Below are 26,844 nucleotides of genomic sequence, written 5' to 3'. Positions count from 1 at the left end.
ATTTTGTATTTATAACCCTGTAATAACCTGACCAAAAGTCTTGTTCTTCCTGCCACCGATTTCAGTAATTCCCACTATATCTAACTTTAACCTATCCATTTCCCGATTTAAATTTTCTAACCTACCTTCCCGATTAAGGGATCTGACATTCCACGCTCCGATCCGTAGAACGCCAGTTTTCTTTCTCCTGATAACGACGTCCTCTTGAGTAGTCCCCGCCCGAAGATCCGAATGGGGGACTATTTTACTTCCGGAATATTTTACCCAAGAGGACGCCATAATCATTTATCCATACAGTAAACTGCATGCCCTCCGGAAAAATTACGGCCGTAGTTTCCCCTTACTTTCAGCCGTTCGCAGTACCAGCACAGCGAGGCCATTTTGGTTAATGTTACAATTCCAGATCAGTCAATCATCCAGACTGTTGCCCCTGCAACTACTGAAAAGGTTGCTGCCCCTCTTCATGAATCACACGTTTGTCTGGCATCTGAACAGATACCCCTCCGTTGTGGTTGAACCTACGGTACGGCAATCTGTATCGTTGAGGCACGCAAGCCTCCCCACCAACGGCAAGGTCCGTGGTTCATGGGGGGAGTTTTATCTATACCCCAAACAAAACAAAATACATAATTTTCGAAGGACTTTAGCTGATCTTTAATTACACCAGTCAGTATTAAAAAATATAAAAAATTAAAATAAGACAATAAATCCTTTTAAATAAATATATCTGGAGTCTTGTGGCGCAATGGTTAGAGCATCTGCCTACTAAGTGGAGATCCATGTTCGAATCCCAGTGTTGGTACAAATTTTAATTCATTGCTTCAGCTTGTATTCATTATCATAAATAAAGCTGAGATATAATATGTCTCAGGAATATGTAATATCATCTGAAATAACGTTTGTTAACATTATTTCATAGCTGATCAAATGTACTTGATTCAATCATATGGGGATATTTTATCAGATCATTAATTCAGTATAGGTCATATAAATAGCGGTATTAATAATATAAAAGGATGTACTTACAAAATATGTTGAGTGGAATGCACTCTTTGAAGTTCTGAAGATAGCAGAGATAAAGTAAAAGGAGTAATGGCGTGTAGTCTTGTACGAAAGTGAAATGTGGACGACAAGCAGTTCGGACAAGAAGAGAATAAAAGCTTTTTAGGTGGTCTGCTACAGAATGCCCGCATCTCGTGGTCGTGCGGTAGCGTTCTCGCTTCCCACGCCCGGGTTCCCGGGTTCGATTCCCGTCGGGGTCAGGGATTTTCTCTGCCTCGTGATGGCTGGGTGTTGTGTGCTGTCCTTAGGTTAGTTAGGTTTAAATAGTTCTAAGTTCTAGGGGACTTATGACCACAGCAGTTGAGTCCCATAGTGCTCAGAGCCATTTGAACCATTTTTTGCTACAGAATAGTAGCAATAGTACAATGGGTATTCTGGACCAAATGAAGAATGGATGGAATGCAATGGCAACGTAACAAATGCAATGGCCAGGTAACCAACATGCAAGGGCATGGTCGTGATGGCTGTGACTGTAAGACATCATCAATGGCAAAGCGTGATTCATACCAATGTTGCATGGCAACGAGTCTTTGTAGCAATGATATATTTTAGAGAGTGCTTCCTGTCAGTGTTGTATGGTAGAGGTTGAATCCTACCAAAGTTGCAGAGAGTGCTTTTACCAATGTTATGTGGCGGAGGGTGCTCCACAGCAGACACCTGAGACACTTTAGATGCATGCGCCCGAAAATGCGCACGCACGCACACACACACACACACACACACACTTTTTGATCTCCCAGTCATCACCCACCAGCCACTGAACTGAACTGCCAAAAATCCAAACTAGTTCAATGCCAAGTGCAGTGTAATCTGTAAGCTACACTAGTTGTGCCAGACGTTTATGTATTTTTAATATTGGGCCTCGTGCATGAGTTCACATCATTTTTTCATAAGTTTAATAAAGACAGCAGATACACAAAACACAGACTTTAGTCATCAATAATATGTTCTCAAATGGTTCAAATGGCTCTAGGCACTATGAGACATAACATCTGAGGTCATCAGTCCCCTAGACTCAGAACTACTTAAACCTAACTAAACTAAGGACAAGATGGCAGTTATAAGAGTCAAGGGGCATGAAAGGGAAGCAGTGCTTGGGAAGGGAGTGAGACAGGGTTGTAGCCTCTCCCCGATGTTATTCAATCTGTATATTGAGCAAGCAGTAAAGGAAACAAAAGAAAAATTCGGAGTAGGTATTAAAATGCATGGAGAAGAAATAAAAACTTTGAGGTTCGCCAATGACATTGGAATTCTGTCAGAGACAGCAAAGGACTTGGAAGAGCAGTTGAATGGAATGGACAGTGTCTTGAAAGGAGGATATAAGACGAACATCAACAAAAGCAAAACGAGCATAATGGAATGTAGTCGAATTAAGTTGCGTGATGCTGAGGGAATTAGATTAAGAAATGAGACACTGAAAGTAGTAAAGGAGTTTTGCTATTTGGGGAGCAAAATAACTGATCATGGTCGAAGTAGAGAGGATATAAAATGTAGAATGGCAATGGAAAGGAAAGCGTTTCTGAAGAAGAGAAACTTGTTAACATCGAGTATTGATTTAAGTGCCAGGAAGTTGTTTCTGAATGTATTTGTATGGAGTATAGCCATATATGGAAGTGAAACATGGACGATAAATACTTTGGACAAGAAGATAATAGAAGCTTTCGAAATGTGGTGCTACAGAAGAATGCTGAAGATTAGATGGGTAGATCACATAACTAATGAGGAGGTATTGAATAGAATTGGGGAGAAGAGGAGTTTGTGGCACAACTTGACAAGAAGAAGGGACCGGTTGGTAGGGCATGCTCTGAGGCATCAAGGGATCACAAATTTAGGAGTGGAGGGCAGCGTGGAGGATAAAAATCGTAGAGGGAGACCAAGAGATGAATACACTAAGCAGATTCAGAAGGATGTAGGTTGCAGTAAGTACTGGGAGATGATGAAGCTTGCACAGGATAGAGTAGCATGGAGAGCTGCATCAAACCAGTCTCAGGACTGAAGACAACAAAAACAACAACCTAAGGACATCACACACATCAATGCTCAAGGCAGGATTCGATCCTGCGACCATAGCTGAAGCGCGGTTCGGGACTCAAGTGCCTAGAACCGCTCGGCCACAGCGGTCAGTAATATGTTCTCCTTCACCATTTACAATAGTCTTGCCAACACTAGGGTAACTTTTCAGTTCCACAACTGTAGAACGCACGTGGTCTTGTTGTAAAGAACTCATCGAGTCGTGTTCAGAGTGCATTTTCATCCAGAAAGGAAGTTACTGGAGGGTTCGTCTATAGAGAGGGGAAGAGATGAAAATCAAGTGACTAAGGAGGGTGCACAATGACTTCCCAAACCTACTCCTGTATAGTGTTTTTATCTGTCTAGCAGAATGCTGGCAGGTGTTATCACGGATTAGCGTCACTTCATGCAGTCCTACTGCTCATCGTTCTTGGATTGTCTCTGCAAGACGTCTCAGTTATTGACAATACTCGTACATGTCAGCAGGGAAGCTTACACCTTAGGGAAGCAATTCCTAGTGCACAGTGCCTTCGCTTTTCCACCACATCCATAAAATGATCTTTTGTGGTTGCACTCAGGTCTTCGCATGGAGATTTACTGCTTTGTTAGAGCTCAGCTGTTCCTTTCTTTTCCTTACGTTGGCATAAAGACACTATTTTTCGTCATCAGTAACGAAACAGGATACGAATGGTTGGTGTTCTTCATCATCCAAGCAAGCAGAATGTACATATGGCCACACACTGATTTTTATGGTTTTGGCCCGGCAGCCTACTATGTCGAGGTATGACGGTATGTGTCATCGGAGTACAATGGGCACCTAGTGTACTCCGCTGACGACTGGATACAATTGGGTCCACTTTCCTGCCGCATGTTCTTTTGCTGTAGTGTAGGGTCAGACGGCCGCCACGACGTATGACGCTGGGAGTTCTAAGGGTAGCTCAGATACCAATATAGGTGTAGTTCCAATCCGGCATGGTCGGCCTCGACGTTGCCAACAATTCCGTCTGCGGGCAGAGGCGGAGTCTTTGTTTCATCTCTCAAACAACCCTGTGACATACAGCGCGGGTAATAAGTTTCACGCTACGATCGAAAAGTAGATGCCGAGTATATCGGCAGGAGGTATCTTGACTTCTTCCTTGAAAAACCTCTCGACGTCGCGTGTATTTCTTCTAGCAAAGTCGTTTCCAAAAGCGAATTTCAACGTTGGTTTCCGGTATTAGTTTGCCATCATCTTGTCGCGATATGGCGGAAACTATCGGCTGCTGAAGCCAGACTGCACTTACCAACCACTAAAAGTTTGTTGCCTCATTAAGAAAAAGTTGTCTTTAATTCATTGACAAAATAATCGAATATATCTGTGCTCATTCTCATGTTTTCGAAGAATTTGTTTGGTGATCTTCACAGTTGGTGATATAAATTACGAAATTCTTCATAAAGATTCCTCCCTTTGTAAATTTCACGCACAGCTCTCCTTTAACACGTTATGTTATTGCCTTTGCCTCACTCTCGAACTACAACATCAACAGTTTATGGGCACCATGTATTAGAAACAGCTGGTGGGCTTTTACGGCCATCTTGTCCGAGTGTTCATCGCTCCCATGCAGGACAATGGAGGATGTAGCAGGAATGATGCGCATCAAGATGTAGTGCACTGTCTGTGGTTTGTACTGCTGACGTATGGCGTGAGGTTCTGAGCACTGGCCTTTGTTTTCGCATGTGTCGACATCTTGCTGTTTGAAGCGTCACCGAGCCCGAAGGTGGTGTCGCAGGGCTGCACGCCCTTCACCATTACATAGGAATATACTTATATGGATATGGTGTCTGTTCTTCGACCATGTCCGAAAGAACAGACACCATATCCATGTAAGTATATAGTTCTGGCAATACCGGCCATGACCTCCTTCTTCTGTGCGGATGCGCACATATTCCCCGAACTCTTACGGGACTTGGTAAGAATGTCTTCCACGAGTAATGAGTGTGTTGGGGTGGGACACTACGAATGTAGTGCGAGGACATACAAGGTGAGAATGTGGGTCTCGCGGGAGGCGGCGAGAGATAGTCCCTGCAGTCGCGCTATGTACTGTGCCCTCGGTGGCTCAGATGGGTAGAGCGTCTGCCTTGTAAGCAGGAGATCCTGGGTTCGAGTCCCGGTCGAGGCACACATTTTCACCCGTCCCCGTTGGTATATATCGACGCAGCTGAAGGTATTAATCCTAAGTTCATTACAGAGGAGTGTTGTAGGCACCGATTAGCCGAATTTCAATCTTATGCGTTGCATCATCATCATCATCATCATCATCATCATCATTTAAGACTGATTATGCCTTTCAGCGTTCAGTCTGGAGCATAGCCCCCCCTTATACAGTTCCTCCATGATCCCCTATTCAGTGCTAACATTGATGCCTCTTCTGATGTTAAACCTATTACTTCAAAATCATTCTTAACCGAATCCAGGTACCTTCTCCTCGGTCTGCCCCGACTCCTCCTACCCTCTACTGCTGAATCCATGAGTCTCTTGGGTAACCTTGCTTCTCCCATGCGTGTAACATGACCCCACCATCTAAGCCTGTTCGCCCTGACTGCTACATCTATAGAGTTCATTCCCAGTTTTTCTTTGATTTCCTCATTGTGGACACCCTCCTGCCATTGTTCCCATCTACTAGTACCTGCAATCATCCTAGCTACTTTCGTATCCGTAACCTCAACCTTGTTGATAAGGTAACCTGAATCCACCCAGCTTTCGCTCCCATACAACAAAGTTGGTCGAAAGATTGAACGGTGCACAGATAACTTAGTCTTGGTACTGACTTCCTTCTTGCAGAAGAGAGTAGATCGTAGCTGAGCGCTCACTACATTAGCTTTGCTACACCTTGCTTCCAGTTCTTTCACTATGTTGCCATCCTGTGAGAATATGCATCCTAAGTACTTGAAACCGTCCACCTGTTCTAACTTTGTTCCTCCTATTTGGCACTCAATCCGTTTATATTTCTTTTCCACTGACATTACTTTCGTTTTGGAGATGCTAATCTTCATACCATAGTCCTCACATTTCTGATCTAGCTCTGAAATATTACTTTGCAAACTTTCAATCGAATCTGCCATCACAACTAAGTCATCCGCATATGCAAGACTGCTTATTTTGTGTTCACATATCTTAATCTCACCCAGCCAGTCTATTGTTTTCAACATGCGTTGCAATAGAAGACAATTACGGCGTTTCGAGAAAATGGTCCTTGAACTGTGTTGTGCATAGTAGGATGTATTCCATCTGAAAAGGACAACAGCAACTAGGATGACGACATCAACAATGGAATGTGCTTGCCTTTCAGGTACAAAGTAATCTACTTTGAAAAATATATTATTGAGTTGATAACCACCAATAGTTTGGAGTACAGAACTTTTGGGGTATATCTTGCAATATTTAGTTATTAGGGCACAGTAGGTCTTCAAGTTTAGCAGTCCAGCGATGTCAGATATGGCAACTTTTGTATCCTGGAGAAATCTCTACCGACGGTCACAACTCGCTGTCTACAGAAAAGCTGGTCCCTTGTCCTTGCAGACAGTGGCGGACTGCGGCCGCGAGATGGCGCAGGCGCTGGAGGGTCCAGCGTCGCGCGGGGAGGTGGTCGAGGTGCGGGAGCTGAGCGCCCGCTACTCCACTGACGTCATCGCGTCCGTCGCCTTCGGCATCCAGGTCGACTGCCAGCGGAACCCGGAGAACGAATTCCGGCGGTGGGGGCGGCGCGTCTTCGAGCCGGGTCTGCTGGCCACCCTCAACGCTCTCATCTCCTCCATCAGTCCCAAACTGCTGACTACACTAAGGTACTCACCGAAACTGTTGCATTCCCTGCCAGTTCCAATAGTTATGCACCGACTATAACAGGAATTGTTACATTGTGGAACATCACTCCAATATTTGTCAAACTTTGTGATGTGATAAAGCCTGCATTCCTTTCAAAATTGGTGTCCACCATTAACACGAGGACCCGTATGATGTGTGAACCTCACAGGGATTAATACACTCTTGTACAGGGTTATTACAAATGATTGAAGCGATTTCACAGCTCTACAATAACTTTATTATTTGAGATATTTTCAAAATGCTTTGCACACACGTACAAAAACTCAAAAAGTTTTTTTAGGCATTCACAAATGTTCGATATGTGCCCCTTTAGTGATTCGGCAGACATCAAGCCGATAATCAAGTTCCTCCCACACTCGGCGCAGCATGTCCCCATCAATGAGTTCGAAAGCATCGGTGATGCGAGCTCGCAGTTCTGGCACGTTTCTTGGTAGAGGAGGTTTAAACACTGAATCTTTCACATAACCCCACAGAAAGAAATCGCATGGGGTTAAGTCGGGAGAGCGTGGAGGCCATGACATGAATTGCTGATCATGATCACCACGACCGATCCATCGGTTTTCCAATCTCCTGTTTAAGAAATGCCGAACATCATGATGGAAGTGCGGTGGAGCACCATCCTGTTGAAAGATGAAGTTGGCGCTGTCGGTCTCCAGTTGTGGCATGAGCCAATTTTCCGCGGGCTACGCGTGAAACTTGCCCGCACGCGTTCAACCGTTTCTTCGCTCACTGCAGGCCGACCCGTTGATTTCCCCTTACAGAGGCATCCAGAAGCTTTAAACTGCGCATACGATCGCCGAATGGAGTTAGCAGTTGGTGGATCTTTGTTGAACTTCGTCCTGAAGTGTCGTTGCACTGTGAGGACTGACTGATGTGAGTGCATTTCAAGCACGACATACGCTTTCTCGGTTCCTGTCGCCATTTTGTCTCACTGCGCTCTCGAGCGCTCTGACGGCAGAAACCTGAAGTGCGGCTTCTGCCGAACAAAACTTTATGAGTTTTTCTACGTATCTGTAGCGTGTCGTGACCATATGTCAATGAATGGAGCTACAGTGAATTTATGAAATCGCTTCAATCATTTGTAATAGCCCTGTATTTGTTGTGATATGGAAACAAATACCTTCCAGTTATCGTCTCCTGCCATGCCTGGAACATGTTCTGTGTCAGTTGATGCAGAGCACTGACTGGAGGCTGGTATGAAGGTATACGTCTTCCAACAGCCTCCCAGACATGCCGTATGAGAAACGAATTAGGGACTGGGCAGGCCAGTCTACGAGTCATACATTCCTCAAGGCATCCGTGTTGGCTAAACTGCTCTGTTGCATCTTATATTACCCTAACGGGATATGCCAGTAAGTACTCTGTTCATAAAGGATATCACAACAGGATTTGGCATTATTGAAAAGTGTCAGCGAGCGTTTAGCCTCCCTTCAACAAAATTAAATCAGTCCTGCAGTCATATGCAACAGTTCCCCAAACCATGACTCCAGAAGTTGCGGAGTTATGAGTCCTGAGAATCGCTGCTTCCCGTGACATTTCCACGCCGTTTACCAACATGTTGATCTGACCGCTACTAACAGAAGGGAGATACAACGCTGATCATCGCAGATCCCACTCAACGTCACAGTTGAATCTCGCTCTACACCATGCAACTGTTATCTGTGGTATGGTGTTAATGGAAAACGATGAATGGGAATTCGAAATCTCAACCCATCGATCGTCCAATAATCTGCTCCCTGCATGTCGCTGGCGACCATTTGCCTTTATGCCAGGATAACCTTATGCTCTCGTGATGTAGTCCTTCTCTAATGACCTGCGTGTACTCTTCTTGCCTGACTATTTTCCTGACTCCATCTCATCACATCTCATTTAGCAGCCAATGCACTACAGCCAGCTCTCTATGCGATAAGTCCACATGATGCTCCCATGTTCCTCTCTCATTTCAAAGAGTCAAACTTCCTCAAGGTCCTAGATATACTGATATGCTGCATGCGCACATCCTCTGGGCATCCTGTGTTGCATTCTCCATCTGAAACGTTCCAATAACATTAGACACACCCAACAGACATCGTGTACTCACCTCATTCTTCATCTGTAGGAATTGCATTTGATGCACTGAAAGTACTGAAAATAAGCTCTCGTAAGAATGCCAACACGAAGAAAGCTGCAGCCGGCGGGATGCGACGTCATTCGCAATGCTTTGAGCAGGCTTTCATGACCTGGTTGCGAGGCCACATCATATCTTCTATATACATAAAACAGAGTGTATGCAGTGCTGCGGACAGGTTCAGATAGACAGGTACAGCGAGGGAGAGGAGAAACTGGACAGGGAAAGTGAGGGAGCGGGAGATACATGAGGCGGGTGGAGAGATAGACGGGTAGTGGGCTAGTAGGAAAGGAAGAGGGGGAAAGATAGAGCAGAAGGAGGGTATGGTCAGAAGAAGCGGGAAGGAAGGTATGATCAGAGAGAGGGAGGAAATCGACAAAGAGAGAGAGTGGAAGAAATGAAGAGGCAGAGCGAGTGGGGATTGGTTCAAATGGCTCTGAGTACTATGGGACTTAACTTCTAAGGTCATCAGTCCCCTAGAACTTAGAACTATTTAAACCTAACTAACCTAAGGATATCACACACATCCATGCCCGAGGCAGGATTCGAACCTGCGACTGTAGCAGTCGCTCGGTCCCGGACTGAAGCGCCTAGAACCGCCCGGCCACCGCGGCCGGCCGAGTGGGGAGAAAGGGGTGGATAGACTGAGAGTGGAAGTGATCGGCACAGTGAGGGGAAGTAGGATGTGCGTTCAGTATATGTGTTGATTGCATGTGCCGGTGAAGCCCCTGGGAAAAGTAGAGTTCCTTCTATATGATCGACGTTTTCATTCCCCTCTGCTGATAACTTCTTCAGGAAATCGTGGTTTCCACAGCTGACTGAACGCTGTCAAAGACCAGTGCCACAGTCTCTTATAAAAGGGGATCTTCCCGGTGCTTACGTGGAGTTGTGGGATTATTGGGTAAAATTTCTGTGGCTAATATTGATGAACCATCGTCATTACATAATAAGTGAAGATTCGCCTGTTAATGCTGAAGACGTGGGGTTGTTGGCTAAAATTCTTGTGATTACAATTGGTGACCCATCGTCAGTGGACAGAAAGGGATTTTTCCTGTACTTACGTTGCAGAAGAGTTCTTGATTATTCCTGCTGCTATTGGTAGGCCACTGTCACTGTGTAGAAGCGAAACCAATAGAGCAAGAGAGGGAGGCGACAGTGTACTAAAAGCATTATTGGCCGCAGAGGTGACTTCCTAGACATTTTTTACATTACTCACACGTCGCGGCCACATGTTCACTTCCTTGATGGTGGGTAGCCAAGAAGATGGAAGCCTAAAGGCATTCTCTCTGGTTCAAATGGCTCTGAGCACTATGAGACTTAACTTCTGAGGTCATCAGTCCCCTAGAACTTAGAACTAGTTAAACCTAAGGACTTCACACACATCCATACTCGAGGCAGGATTCGAACCTGCGACCCTAGCGGTCGCGCGGTTCGACTGTAGCGCCTAGAACCGCTCGGCCACCCCGGCCGGCGCATTCTCTCTGCTGAAGTTACATTCGTTCTTAAAAATTTCAATAGATTCTTGGACTTTTCTGCTATAAATGTTGGTTTCCTTACCCAGCATATGTACGTTATTGAAATCAAAGTCAAGGCCGCAGTTCTCGTGATGTTCCACTGCTGCAGATTTCACGCTTTGTTTTAGCCATGTATGACATTCGTGGTTGCTTCTGTGCTGCGTGGTGGTGCAAAATGGCATCTAAATATCTATTTATGTTAGTAGGCGTTCTATACACTCTCTGGCCAAGAGTACTGTCCGATCTCCTATATACCAAAGCATCTAGGAAAGGGAGACCAACCTCAATCAACTTTGGACGTAAAGTTAATTCTGGGGTGAATCTAATGCAAAAAATTCTGAAGCCCGTGAAGCTCTTCTTTACTACGTAGCCATGTAACAAGTGTGTCGTCCACACAGCGGAGCCAATAGGACGTATTTGCAGAAGCATTACTTAATGCCTGTTACTCAAAATATTTCATAAAAATGTCAGCTGTTACTGGCGACAATAGTGAGCCCATAGCAACACCAAAAAACTGTTCATAAAATCGTCCTCTATATTTAAAATAACTTGATCGAAGACATAATTCCGATAGGTCACAAAAATCTGGAGCAACTCCCTTATGAACTGCATTGTATCTGATACTAGGATGTTAGTAAAGCAACTCCATTGTATCTGATACTGGGATGTTAGTAAACGAACATTTCACTCAGAAGCTTACAAGAATGTTGAAATTTCGTAGAGTAAAACTGTGTACCGGACTGACTTTCGTGGGGAAGGGCTCTATCTTTTTTTTCCACTTTAGTGACGTTTGTTTCGCGCATTAAGGGTGCCTAGCAAAAAAAAAAAAAAAAAAAAAAAAAAAAAAAAAAAAAAAAAAAAAAAAAAAAAAAAAAAAAAAAGAAGCTGCACGGTCATCAACAGTAACTGTTCTTTTGAGAACAAGTTACTGGCTTCGTACATTTCGTCACTTTGTCTGTACATTCTATGTAGCTCAAACTTGGAATTGTTAGACTGAAAATTGTTACACTGAAGAGATTATTTTGTCTTTCGCCCTTTGCTTACGACACATTTGGTTAACACAAAGTTAAGTATTGTATTTTTTTTTTTTTACTTTTGTCATGTTGTTGTTGTTGTTGTGGTCTTCAATCCTGAGACTGGTTTGATGCAGCTCTCCATGCTACTCTATCCTGTGCAAGCTTCTTCATCTCCCAGTACCTACTGCAACCTACATCCTTCTGAATCTGCTTAGTGTATTCATCTCTTGGTCTCCCCCTACGATTTTTACCCTACACGCTGCCCTCCAATACTAAATTGGTGATCCCTTGATGCCTCAGAACATGTCCTACCAACCGATCCCTTCTTCTGGTCAAGTTGTGCCACAAACTTCTCTTCTCCCCAATCCTATTCAATACTTCCTCATTAGTTATGTGATCTACCCATATAATCTTCAGCATTCTTCTGTAGCACCACATTTCGAAAGCTTCTATTCTCTTCTTGTCCAAACTATTTACCGTCCATGTTTCACTTCCATATATGGCTACACTCCATACAAATACTTTCAGAAATGACTTCCTGACACTTAAATCTATGATCGATGTTAACAAATTTCTCTTCTTCAGAAACGCTTTCCTTGCCATTGCCAGTCTACATTTTATATCCTCTCTACTTCGACCATCATCAGTTATTTTCCTCCCCAGATAGCAAAACTCCTTTACTACTTTAAGTGTCTCATTTCCTAATCTAATACTCTCAGCATCACCCGACTTAATTCGACTACATTCCATTATGCTCGTTTTGCTTTTGTTGATGTTCATCTTATATCCTACCTTCAAGACACCATCCATTCCGTTCAACTGCTCTTCCAAGTCCTTTGCTGTCTCTGACAGAATTACAACGTCATCGGCGAACCTCAAAGTTTTTATTTCTTCTCCATGGATTTTAATACCTACTCCCAATTTTTCTTTTGTTTCCTTTACTGCTTGCTCAATATACAGATTGAATAACATGGGGGAGAGGCTACAACCCTGTCTTGCTCCCTTCCCAACCACTGCTTCCCTTTCATGTCCCTCGACTCTTATAACTGCCATCTGGTTTCTGTACAAATTGTAAATAGCCTTTCGCTCCCTGTATTTTACCGCTGCCACCTTTAGAATTTGAAAGAGAGTATTCCAGTCAACATTGTCAAAAGCTTTCTCTAAGTCTACAAATGCTAGAATTTTGTCATAAAATTCATTAATACGGTTTGTTTGAATGTTGTCTAGCGATCCGGCAAAGCGGGTTTCCCAGATACCCCACGTTTGACGACTAGGCTCGATTCAACAAAATCTCTTCACCATCTAAGGAAATTAACATAATTAAAAGAGGCAATCGGTCGAGCACTAATCCTTAAGGGCGATTGGAATGAGGGACAGGAGATCCCAATAACCATGAAACAATGATTTCCTTTCTTTTTTTCTGTATTGTTATCGTTCGTTGTTCGTTGCCTCTTATGTGTAGGTGCACATTACCCCCTGTGTCCCGAAAAGGGGAGAGGGGCACATCGCATGTTTAGGGAGGGTGGGGGAGAGAGGGTCAAGAAAGACGCTGTGGAGATATTCTGCGACGGTTCGTCGGTCATGGGGCGACCGGGTGAGCGTAGTGTGTGCGATCACAATCCGATTCCAGAAGTCGAGGACCATATATGCACCATTGTGAAAGAAGTATTCTAAAGCCTGTACCCTGAGCCACGTGAGTGCACAGTGTTTTGCAAGAGAGTAGTGTGAAGTCTGGGTCAACAGCACGGCCGGCCAGAGTGGCCGAGCGGTTCTAGGTGATACAATCTGGAACCGCGCGACCGCTACCGTCGCAGGTTCGAATCCTGCTCGGGCATGGATGTGTTTGATGTCCTTAGGTTAGTTAGGTTTAAGTACTTCTATTTCTAGGGGACTAATGACCTGAGCAGTAAAGTCACATAGTGCTCAGAGCCATTTGAACCATTTTTAACAGCACGAACGCGTGGTAATTACTGGAGTAACTTATTTACCGGTTATCTTTTTTTATGATTACCAATATCTTTTCGTGAAACAAGCGAAAAAACTACCAAAAAGCTTGCAGGATCGGTGTCATATTTGACAGTTATTGCTGAAATGTTTGCGACAGTCAACTTCGCATAGACATTTCAGTTAAAAACTGAGCTGTAAATGTGGTGTCACCGCCAGACACCACACTTGCTAGGTGGTAGCTTTAAATCGGCCGCGGTCCATTAGTACATGTCGGACCCGCGTGTCGCCACTGTCAGTAATTGCAGACCGAGCGCCACCACACGGCAGGTCTAGAGAGACGTACTAGGACTCGTCCCAGTTGTACGACGACTTTGCTAGCGACTACACTGACGAAGCCTTTCTCTCATTTGCCGAGAGACAGTTAGAATAGCCTTCAGCTAAGTCCATGGCTACGACCTAGCAAGGCGCCATTAACCATTTCTAGAGAGAGTCTCACTTGTATCATCAAGAATGCTGTATACAAATGATGGATTAAAGTTAAGTATTCCAGCAGCTACGTACTTTTCTTTATAGCATTCATTACGTATCCTGTTTCAGACTTAAGCAAGCCTGCGTGAATTAAACGCGTGCCTTTCGGTTACCCGTCACTGTGGACTGGCTGTCTTGTCAGTCCACTACAGGAAAAACAGACCTTCAAAGTAACCTCAATGGTGATACAAGAACAACCTTGTACAACTGTTGTGATATGGACTGAATACAGAGTGAATAATGAGTATTAAGTATATCAATAAATGAATACTGAAAGCTGCATAAACACTAAAACACCAATAAAATCCACAAAACTGTTAGCACGAACTAGGAACGGCGTGCTGCAACTCAGAATATTGTGACCATACTACCTTGGTCTCCCCTAAAACTCTTACCCGAAAATACAGGGAAAAAATTACTGAACTGCATGAAGAAGAACGTAAATTACTTACAAACAACGGCGTGAACACACTTTATTCCACATGTAAACATCACTACAGATATTAGGATTTAGGCTATGACATCGTCGATATGCCTGCCATCATTGGCGATGATGTGGCGCAGACGAATGGTGAAATATTGCATGACCCGCTGAAGTGTCGGAACATCGATGCTGTTGATGACTTCTTCAATGGCTTTTTTTCAGCTCAGCAATGGTTTTGCGGTTTTTAATATAACCCCACAAAAAGGAGTCGCTTGTGTTCAGATCCGGAGAATTTGGCGGCTGGTCGAGGTTCATGTCAGTGGCCTCTGGGTACCCCAGAGCCAAAATGCGGTCCCCAAAGTGCTCCTCCAGGACATCAAACACTCTCCTGCTTCGATGGGGTAGAGCTCCGTCTTGTATGAACCACAACTTGTCGAAATCAGAGTCACTTTACGTACCGTTCCGGAGTCATCGTGCCATCAAGGAATATCGCACCGATTATTCCGTGACTGTTGAATTCATTTGAGAATCCTAAAAAATTCTAGCGACAGAGAGCTGAAGCTATCAGACAGTCTTCGGCTTGGAATATCTTTGAATGGAGTATAATTAGAATGAAATTTTCACTCTACAGCGGAGTGTGCGCTGATATGAATAGTTGTCTTCCGTGATGAGTCCCACTTCAGGTCCAGCCCTCATGACCAGCGAAGATGTCTATGTGGACTCCCTGAACAGCGGTGCGATACCAACCTTACTGTCGCCTGACATACGATACAACAAACTGGAGTAATGGTGTGGGATGCCATTTCTTTTCATAGCAAGACTCCTTTGGTTATTGTCCGCAGGACTCTTACCGCACAACTGCACATCTACGATATACTACGAAGTATTTTGTTGCACTTCATGCCAAGCCATCCTGGGATTATATTTTAGTAAGACAATTCCCACCCACATGCCGCGAGAGTTTCCGCTTCTCTTCTTCGTGCTTGCCGAACCGTACCTTGGTCACCAATGTCGCCGGATATCTCCCCAACTGAGAACGTTTGGTTCATTATGAGTAGGACCCACTAAGTAGCTCGAGATTTTGACCATCTAACGCGCCAATTGGACATAATTTGGCACGGTGTCGCTCAGTGCCAAGTCGAATAACTCCTTGCATAAGGGGCAGAGGTGGACCAACACGTTGTTGAATTGCTCAATTTGTGAAGCTCTTTCTCTTGATTATATCGTTCAACTTCTCTGAAATTGTAATCATTCGTTCATTGTTGGCTGCATTAACCGTTTGTATGACTTGGCAACATGGAATACGTTTGTCCACACTCTGCCACCATGCACAAGCGAACATCTTGTCCACATCTCTCTCTCTTTCTCTTCTCTCTCTGTCTCTGTCTCTCCCTTTCTCTCCTTTTGTTCAGAACCTCCTTCAGGAGTGATCCACACCACGGAAAGAGAAAAATCTAAACGATGTGGGAGTATTGCTGTTCATATGTGTTAATCTCTCGGATGACAGATTAGCTGGATTCTTAATATTTTTCGTTTACAGTGGGGCGTTGTCAACAGTGGAAAAGGAGCTAACATTATGTATCAGTGTCTACCAAGCAAAAGATGACGAGCAAGTCATTAATTGAAACGTGTTTCTTTTTGTGCAGGGTAAAAAGTAATCTTTCAGTCATCTCGGCGTACTTCCGCGGCATGGTGAGGGAGACAGTGAAGTACAGGGAGGAGAACAACGTAACGAGGAACGACTTCATGCAGCTGATGATCCAACTCAAGAACCAGGGAAGCGTCGACAGCGCCAAGGGCGGAGAGCACGAGGAGGCTGGAGGAGATGTCTGGAGTAAGTGACGCCCTCTGTTTCTACATTCGTTTACGACCGTTTTGCTTCACGTACGACAATGTAAACAAATGTAGAAGCACCGGGCTGACAAGGGAGATGTGTTTCCACTTTCACCTGGCAGAAATGTTCAGTGCTCACACACACAACATGCACACTCCAAAGGTTCTTTGATGGAGGTATGTTCCGCGTTTGCATCTAAATGAAATGCAATCTTTTTTGCTTCTTTTGTTTATGAAACATCTTTAGTGGCCTGCGATACATGTTTATCTATTAGTATTTTAAAGTATGTTAGTATGTTTTCGCATGTTGCTGTCTTGTTTTAAGAAACACCTTTTGGGTCTCTATACTCTAAATGACCCGTGTTCGGCGTTTTCTCGCCCACATTATTACAACACTTCACTTGCACTTTCACTATGTGTTGAATGTGTTTGTGTTCACAGTGTGTAGTGTTGCCAATTGTCGCTGTGTGTTTATATTTCGTCGTTTGTTTGTGTTGTGTATTTGTTGTCTGATATTTGTTAACTTATTGTTTGTGTGTGTGTATATATGTGTGTGTGTGTGTGTGTGTGTGCTTGTGTGTGTGTGTGTGTGTGTGTGTGTGTGTGTGTGTGTATGTGTGCGTGTGTGTGTTATTCTTTATGTGAGTAGTTGATGCGTGTGTATGTGTGTGTGGGGGGGGGGGGGGGGGAGAGGGGGAGAGAGAGAGAGAGAGAGAGAGAGAGAGAGAGAGAGAGAGAGAGAGAGAGAGAGACATGGGGGGTAAGAGGGAAGGAGAGGTGGGATACATTAATTATTTAGTGTGAATGTGTTTTACATATCTGTTTGTTATTGCTTTAGTGGCTGACTCGGCCAATGAGTTATTGCTTCTGTTGCTGTGGTCATTACTTACTTTCTTTTTCATTCCAAGGGCCCTTTATATCTGAAAGTCTTCCTGTCATGACAGGAGTTTTTTGTTGTAAATCTTCAGTCTAAAAATTTTCATGTTCTTTTCCATGTTGGATGGTTCATGCCCATGCTTTATGAACTGTTCAACAGAGTTAGAATGGCTATTGTTCTTTATACCTATTTTTGAAATTTTTGCATGCTATTCCCAGATACACTGATCCACATTCTCGATATTCTGACTGGTTTATATCTGCTCCTTGGTAACTGTTGGTTAATGTGACTGGAAGAAGAGGAAGAGATTACTGTTTAACATCCCGTCGTCGAGCTCATTAGAGATGGAGCACAAGCTCGGATTAGCGAACGATGGAGAAGGAAATCGGCCTCTTCGCACAGCGTTCTTCTGTCGCGCGTCATTGTATTTCGCCCTGTCGAATTCAACTCGTATATTTTGTAGTGGAAGCCATCAAACTTACATTCAGGACAGTGGAAATTAAAATGTCCTGTGGTGTCTCTCCTACTCCCAGTCTGCCGGTTTGACATCCTACCCTCCTCAAAAACAACTCCCAATTAATACTGCGTGGTAGTGTTTGTGACCGGAGGAATAAGAACTCTCCAGAAAATTTTCACTCTTTATTGTCTATTATCTAATAACTTTCTATTTTGTGTAACTCAAAATTAAATCTAGGAAACTAAAAAAACATAAAAACCAGTATAGACAAGAGACAAGCAAGACATCCACATTTCTTCAACCCTTGGGTCCCATCATTTTTTTTCTCTCTAATCTTGCTATAGCTTTACAAGTCATGCTTCCCTTTCTGCGCAAGAATCTATTAGCTCACCAAAGTTCGTCAAACGTTTTGCTACATGAAAAATCAAACTGTCATTGTCTAATACTGAAAAAGCTGTTAATACGAATAGTACTCAAGAGTGGTGTGGTTTCTAGATTTGATCACGTCTATTTTGTCACTGTCTGCTAGATAAAACAAAATAGGCCCTTCTGATATTGCAGCAATTATAATACACGCCAAATAAGCGACACTGTTTTGGCACAAATGGTCATTTTTATCTACCTCACTTACATAACTAACACGACAGAACATAATTCACAAAGTACCAATATCAAATGCCTATTGGGCCTATTACAAGTAAAAAGTTTTATGTTAGGAAATAATTTCACATTTCATTCATATGCTCCAGCTTCTCAATCATGAGATCGAAAAGTAGCAGTAGTATGCAATTTTTATATAAATTTTGAATCGTCATATTTTTCCATATAATTTTTGCGATGTCCGCATTTCCTCTACTTCTTCGTTCTAACAAAAGACCTTGCCATCACTAATTCTGTAACTATTCCTGCCCTTGTCAAAACTTATTCTCCGGTTAACTTCACTAGCCCTGCCGGAATCACCGGTTTAGTTAACCCACCTTTATTCTCCATCAGAGAGGGTTTTCCGCGCTATTCCGAGAGTAGAACTTAAGCAGCTGCTGAGGACTGTACAACTGGCCGTTAGTAGTGTAACGATCTTACAAAAATTTTCTGTCCAGTTTCATTTTCTTGGATACACCGAGAAGATAATATGCGATCTTTCTTACTTGTTGTTCCTGTTAGTCGTTTATTTCCACTGTGGTAATCTGAATCTATGGATTTCGCTAGTAATTGTAACAAAGCTTATGATTGCCACACCCAATCAACCACATAAACAGCGATTGGCATTCACCCGTTCGGGCTCATTCTTTATAGCCCCATTCCCTTTTGTCTGCGGAAAAGCTGTTTTCTTCTTGATGCGAAGGGGATTCCCCTGGCGGAGACATCACGTACACCATGAACGCATAAAAAAATTAACTCATGATTCGTTCATAAATCAACTTACAACGTGTTCAAAGATGTTTAAATACCAAAAGGGATGAGTTTCAAAAAAAAAATATGAAAAATCGATAGACCAACTTGCGCTGTATGCTAGGCGCTTTGTAAAAAAAGTTTTTTTTTCCTTCAAGAATACGAATTTGGCGTCCCCCAAAAATTTCCGCCCGGGGCAGATAGCCAGGTTTGCTCCTCCCCCTCCCCCCCCCCCCCCCGCTAGATGTGGGCGTGGCATCATAAGGATATCCCCAGCACGCGTCCATGCTGATTAACCTTCCTGTCTGACACAGTAGCAACATTTCTGCTCCTGCTTCGGTGAGACTTTTTTTCAGATTTTTTTTTTTTTAAATGAGCCTCATAAGTGCGGAACCTAGCTGACGGCGATCTCCATCATGATCAAAATGGGTCGTGAGTTTGCGAACTAATCCACGACTAATTTTCACATTTGCCACTATCGCCTCGATTACTATTCGGCAGACACCGAATGGTCCACGTGACTTGCGATTCCCGGTTCTTCATAGAAAGATGGTCCGCCATTTTGTTCTTCGTCATTCAGACTTGTTTGACCTCACTGGAAGCGAGTGTGCCACGTATGAAACGTCCCCTTTGAAAAATTATACAAGACTGTGCTTAAACTGACACACAATATTTTTAGCGCAACACAATCTGACTTTCAATAATCCCTACAAAACAATGGCCCTGACTAACATTAACCTATACCTTTCACAAATCACTTACCTCACAAAAATCTTCGTTACTCGAACTACTGCAATACAGCGAGCGCCACTACTGCCAGCTAAATAAAAGATTCAAACTACAGAAGGCACTAACTACTGATAGGGATATTTAGCAAATGAAAGATTTTAATAGAGAACAAACAATGTATTTACCTTAATAGTCATAATATATGATATCCAGTATTACAAACTTCAAAACTCCGCCATCTCTCTCCCCACATCCACCACTGCTGGCGGCTTACCTCCAACTGCGCAACGCTACGCGCTGTTCACATCCAGCTGCCGCTGCCCAACACTACAATGGCAGACAACAATGCAAACTAGCCACAGACTGCACACAGCACAGCCAGTGATTTTCATACAGAGAGCTACGTAACGTTGCCAATAAGAAAACATAAACAGCCTACTTACACACCCAGTCACCGTGTCACACGATGATGCTCTGTCCGTACACTACCACGAACTCAGCATGGATGGTTGCAGCAGTGGACCCACGTAAACGCAAAAAAACGAATTACTGCACGGTGCTGAACTATATCAATGTGCCGCACCATTTCGTTTTGGCTCCTGCAATGGCGTGCTACGCCGCTGCTGACGGGGATTTCAACAAGTATCACATCTGTAGATATCTACCTGCAATGAAGCAAAAAATTAATTACGAAATTTTATTTTGTTCTGGGTGATCGTTAAAACTTTATAGCTACCCGACCCGTAGACACAGTGTTACCAGCTTGCGGTCTGACCGATCATACCGGGTGGTTATAATTAGAGTGCAGCTACTCGCGGAGGTCAAGTGTTGGCTGTAATTATTGTATGGCACCGAAACTTGGTAGACATGCTAGTGCGTTAATGTGGAACCAATTTACTCCTGAAAGCAAATTAGATCCAGTTGTGGCCACCAGGTGAAGATCTGGCACTGCACAGTGTATGACAGTATGACATCCACGATGTCAATTGGCAAGCTATAACGTAAGTGAACAGTATGGCTATAGAGAAGTGAGACCGTGCGCTGTTAGTGAAACCGTGTTATGTGAACGGCAGTAACTACAGTGCTGCATTAAGAGAGCGTCGGCGACCGAATAGTCTGAAGAGAGGCCTGATGTCATAAAATGGATTAAAGAAGACGATAATGAAATTCTAAAACATGTCTGAGCTTTGTGTGGCAGCTGGAAGAGGAAGGCGTCCTGTACCGTTCAAAGTTATTGAGGAGGTTGCTATTGCTGTAACTGACCATGCAGCACATGCATTGTTAGTGCTCGTGCAGCATCACAAGAATTGTCCAGCCTCATGATCGACAGTTTGGAAAGTTTTGTGCTCTATTTTACACTGGTACCCGTACAAAATTCAGACGGTGCAGCAACTGAAACTCACGATCCGCAGCAACGCTCAGAATTTGCCCTTCTGTTTCTGGCACAAACGGAATATGATGAGATATGGCCGGGCAATATTCTATGGGGTGAGCAGGCACATTTTACTCTACAGGGTGAAGTGGATACACAGAACCGCCGAATCAGAGTTACTGTGCTGCACGATGAGCTATTGCACTCGCTGTATTTCACTGTGTGTTGCGGATTCAAAAACACTTTTAGTCTCGGTCCCTTCTTCTTTGAAGAGAATACACCTAGAGGGCCTGTGAGGTGTGTCATGACGTCTGTACGTTATCAAGACCTTACACAGCGTGTGATTCCTACTTTGGAAGAATGCAACTGTGTGGAAACCACTTTCTCATTCAAGCTGGGGTAACATCTCATTTCGCTTGCCCAGCGAAAGATCTACTTCATGCAAACTTCAACAAACGACTTATACCCAGAGGTTTCCCCGTTGCATGGCCTGCAATATCACCTGATTTGAATCCTTGAGACTTTCGACTCTAGGGCTGTCTAAAAGGATGCGGTTGCCACGAGTACACTGTTACACGTTGCCCAGATTCCACTGGTACTTTTTTTTTTTTTTTTTTATAAAGGTTCAAATGGCTCTGAGCACTATGGGACTCAATTGCTGAGGTCATTAGTCCCCTAGAACTTAGAACTAGTTAAACCTAATTAACCTAAGGAGATCACAAACATCCATGCCCGAACAGGATTCTAACCTGCGACCGTAGCGGTCTTGCGGCTCCAGACTGCAGCGCCTTTAACCGCACGGCCACTTCGGCCGGCCTTCCACTGGTACTGCTTCGAGGAACTGTAGACTGTAACATTACAGCCTTTATCACTGCGATTTTTAACATGTAAAAGTTTTTTTTTCTGTATTCGCGTCAGTATGTGCGAACTTTTAACATATACCAATGAATGTTGTAACCAGATATCTTTGCCGCGCTCCTGAAAAGCGCAGAATATCACGATAGCTATAAACTGTTATACGCTGCTATCGATCAGTAAAAAAACGATGCACCTATGTTTCAAAATAACAATTGCCAATTTTTACTTCTGCAGGGAGCCGCGCCGCTCTCTAGCTGTTCTTCTGTGAATGTGTTGCGAGTCGGACGCAAAAGTGTTGTGCTCCATACTGATATAATTATTTTATTGTAAATTTAAGAGTTTAAGTGATTAAAAATATATGTAGCCACAAACAAGCGAGAATGTGTATCATGAAAATTCGCTCCACCGCCACAATGGGTGGCCATGTTAATGTAAGTTTCCGTTTCATAATATAATACTTGAAGCCTTGAAGTTTATTTAATTTCAAAGAAAATCTCTCAACCTTATTTTCATTAATTATACTTGTGATAATATTTTCTGTTTAAAAGATTTATGCAGCTTATGATCCAGCGTGTGTTCTGTCGGAACAGGAGGCTGTCGTGACGACATCGTTATAGTATTTATTCCAAGTTCTTTCAGTTCCGGTTTATATGTTCGTACAAATCCAATTAGTTGGTCCCTTAGGTTTCTTTCATGTAACTTTGTTTTCTCCGCGCGATCTTCCTCCGATAAAAAAAATTTCTGTTCATTTTTTTAGTAATTTTCGATATCGCGAATGAGAAAAGACAGCCGCCTCCTGCTCCGAACGGAACACCACGACTTTTCTAACGTCGGAGAGTACCGCACGAATTTTCCGCTAAAAGGTAATAAAATTTCTTAAAGCTGGATCAATTACACATGTTGCTGCTGTTCTCCGACAAATCTGGTGTGATTGATAGTAATTTATTCTGTCACGACAAAAAGAACCAATTTTATTTTTACCAAAGCAACAAAGCTTTCAATTAAATTACTAAAAAAAAGAAGAAAAAATCATACCAGAAGACCACGTGGAACTGTTGATCACGTCATTTCATGGATGCGATATCTCGTCGACGTCTCCGGCGCTCATGTTGAACAAATTGTATAAGCGGTGCTTAAGAATAAAATGAGCTGTATGCCTTGCTCACTTGTTTGATCTTTTCTGCCCACATCCCGTTTCTAATCCATTACATATGGAAACATTTCGATACGCCTTTCTTGCATTCACAGTGTCAGTTTTGCACCTGGTGACCAAAATTGAACTAATTTTTTTACAGCGTTAAATGGGTCCCGCATTAACGCATTATTGTATCTACCAAGTTTCGCTGCTAAACGATAATTACAACCCGTAATGGACCTCTGTGAGTAGCTGCACTTTACCTATAGCCAACTAGTCTCACAAATGTCTGTTTGACATATTAACCCTCTAGATAAAGAGAGGATATGTTGCTTTAACAAACCATTCTGCCGCGGCTAAGCCAGTTTTCGACAGATTCTTTCCCTAACAAAATAAAATCCTACTACCTGGAGCTACCTCTCACATAACGAGATTTTCTGACAGTCAGCAGCTAACCTAGTTTATCTCTGGCGCACGAGAAGTTCAAATATAGCAACATATGTTTATATCGTGGAGATACATTATATCTCTCACACAGCATGTGACAGAACTTGACATCCTCACTGTGGAAACTGCAGGTTCATCCTAAATAAAGAGTATTTTTCCATTTAGTGTTAATGAAACATACTGTGTCCTTGAGAGCCACTATGGTGGAAGCAGTTGTTGTGGTCCTTCATTTATCCTTCCACATCCCAGTCATTCAAGCTAGTGCCGATCTGTAATGAACATGTTGTCGACAAGCGCATAAACCTTATTTATTTTCTTTTTACAACCATATAAGATCAGAAGTACTTTAACATACTTCTTCTTTCGTTGCCTATCCGGTTCGGATGTTGGCGATCATGATAGCTATTTTCCCTTGTTCGTAACAACACGGAATAGTTCTGTTGAAGACATATTTAACCAACATCTAAGGCTGTCAAACCAAGATATTTCTCTTATTCCAGGACCTCTTTCGCTGTTGGTTTTTCCTTGAAGTATTTTTTTTGTAACAAATCATATCTATTTGTATTCACATGATATGTTCTAGATATTGCGCCTTTCAGCATTTCACTATCTTGATTAATTTAGGTGTAGTGTTCATTCTTCTCAAAACTTCCACATTTGTCACTCTCTGGGACCAACGTATTCTCAGGATCCGCCTATAAAGCCGCAATTCAAAGGCTTCCAGCTTCTTCTTCATGTTTTCATTTAGCGTCCAAGTCTCTACCCCATACAGGAGGACATAATACACATAGCAGTACAAAACTCTGATTTTTGTTCTTAAAGTTAGGTTATGGCTTTTGGAGACAGCACTCTCTTTCTGAACCATACTTCTTGCTTTCCCCATGCGACTCTTGATTTCTTGTGAGTTACTCCAATTTTCATTTATTATGACTCCAAGGTATACATATTATTTTACCCTTTCTATAGTTCTTTGGTTTATGCCTAAGTTTACTCCTGTAATACTTTCTTTTCTTACGACAGTGTTTATTTCAAACTCATACTGACTGTTAACTCTTACAGTTCTATCTCTTAACGATTGTAACGTTTGGATAGTGTCAGGAAATACAATAGTATCATCAGCATATCGAATGTTGTTTAATCTCATTCCATTTATCCCAATTACTTCCTCTACTTCTTCCAGGGACTCTGAATATGAATTCTGAGTATATTTTAAATAGTATGGGTGACTTACTACTCTGAGATTTTTGACTGCTTCGATTTGTTCTCCATCAATACGCAACAATGCTGTGTGATTTCAGTACAGGTTCTTGGTAATTCGCAGATCTCTTCATTCCAATATTTCTCAAAATTTCCATCAATTTGGCGTGTTTTACTCTATCAAAAGACTTCTAGTAATCTATTAGGGAAGTAAATACATTTTTCTGGACATCCCTACATCTCTGAAACAACAGTTGTACACTGAACAACGCTTCTGTCGTACCCACGGCATTAACAAACCCAAAATGATTAGGGGCTGCCTGTTCCTCATATAGTCTATGTATTCTTCTGCGTATTACCCTCAAAAACAATTTCAAAATATGGCTCATTAAGCTTATCTTAAGACTATCTCCACAGTGTTTTGCATTTGTCTCTTTGGGCAGAGTAATGAACTGATTTCAACCGTTCTAGTGGATACATAAATTTGATTGAAAATTTGGGCTAACCTTTTTACATGATTTTCATCCATCACTCTGCTTCTAATTTATCTGGTCTCACAGCATTCCCGCCCTTCATCTGACTGATGGCTGTTTGAACCTCTACTTCTACTATATCTGTAGCACTTATTTCATTCGTATTTAAATTAAAAGCACATCTATTGTCATGAAATAAATTTTCTATATATTTTTTCCATGTCTCTTTCTTGTCTTCTAATTCCACCATCAAGTTCTCTGCTTCATCCACTAGTTTCCACTGATTGTCTTCCTGTATTTCCCTGTTGTTTCTTTGACTTTCTCGTGTACAGTGAAACCATCATATTTACTTTTATAAAACTCTAATTCCTCGCACTGCTCCACATTTGTCATTTCATTTGCCTCCCTTATTTTTTTCTGATGTCCTTATTTGGCTTCCTGTATTCCGTTGGATTTTGCCTAATTTAATCTGCTTTCCTCCATTAGATTCAGAACCTCATCCGTGACTTCCTCTTCTTTTTCTCTGGTTTCATGTACTTTTTTTATTTACTGTACAACATTCTGTAATTTGTTCAATTCTAAATTGACATTGTTACTTGCGATGTCTTCTGTGTTAATCGCCAGTTTGAGTTCTGTTTGTATATTCTGTTTTACTATCAGGTCTTTCACTTTCCCCAAATTGTCGATCTGCTTTCTCATTCTCTTCACTCTCTTCATTCTAACTTTAAAAACTCCTACAAGCGGTGTGCGAAATCAATCAATCTAACAAGACTTCCATGTGTACAGTCTTCCAGGTGGAAGTTCAAACCAGGTGTTCATAATCACTATATCATTTGATAACGCAAAATATTCAAGATCGTCCACTCTAGAATTCTTCTCTCCTAATCCATATGGTCCTACCATGTCTGATGTTCTGCTATCCCCTACTTTCGAATTACAATCTCCTATCACAACTGTCAACTCACATTTATTAAGTTTTCTCAAAATTCCATTTATCTTATCATAAAATTCTTCTACCTCTTCATCTTCCTTGTCCATTGTAGGGGCATACACTTGTATTATACCGACTGATAAAGGTATGCAGCTTTTGAGACGTCTTCCGAGATTCGCTGATAATATTACACCGGCCCTATGTTCATGCTTCCCGTCTGCTCTTTCTCAGTATAGCACTCTATGTCCATTTATATAAGTATCTCCTATGTTCGGCCGTCGTATATCACTAACTCCAAGTATCTCTGTTCCCATCCCATCCATTTCTTGAACTGTATTATGTATTTTCCCCCCTGGACTCACTGATTTTATATTCCATGTTGCCACTTTTATTTTTTCTTGCCATTTGATTTTCCTCACGTCTGTTCTCAAAACTGTTCCTCCCAGACATCCGATTGAGGAATTTTCTCCGGGTGCTAGTTCCGCCACGAGCATAACCATGAACATTACTGGGACATGCCGTAAGGCCTCTAATATAGTCGTTGTCCAGTGCATTCTACATCCTTATGCCGTTGACTATCTTCATGGTTCCTTCGCCTTTAGAGCCAGTTTCCCAATTCTAGAGCAAAAGAGTGCCCTAACCTCAATCCGCTATTGGCAAGAAAGAGGGGGACTCC

At 42.6% G+C, this 26,844-nt stretch overlaps 1 protein-coding gene and 1 non-coding gene across 2 annotated transcripts in view; both read left to right on the top strand.

The window, feature by feature from the left end:
• The window catches only part of LOC126191044 (cytochrome P450 6k1-like), a 100,196-nt gene that overhangs the window by 30,797 nt on the left and 42,555 nt on the right, over positions 1-26,844 (top strand). Inside the window, exons 4-5 of the mRNA XM_049931756.1 lie at positions 6,632-6,894; positions 16,117-16,304. Coding sequence (XP_049787713.1) covers positions 6,632-6,894; positions 16,117-16,304 — 451 coding nt within the window. The remainder of the gene's footprint in view (positions 1-6,631; positions 6,895-16,116; positions 16,305-26,844) is intronic.
• Trnat-ugu (transfer RNA threonine (anticodon UGU)) lies at positions 5,157-5,231 on the top strand. Its single transcript has one exon. It is a non-coding gene; the product is annotated as a tRNA-Thr (tRNA).

Source organism: Schistocerca cancellata, chromosome 6, assembly GCF_023864275.1.
Source record: "Schistocerca cancellata isolate TAMUIC-IGC-003103 chromosome 6, iqSchCanc2.1, whole genome shotgun sequence".
NCBI lineage: Eukaryota > Metazoa > Arthropoda > Insecta > Orthoptera > Acrididae > Schistocerca > Schistocerca cancellata.
This window is presented reverse-complemented; position numbering and strand designations above follow the sequence as displayed.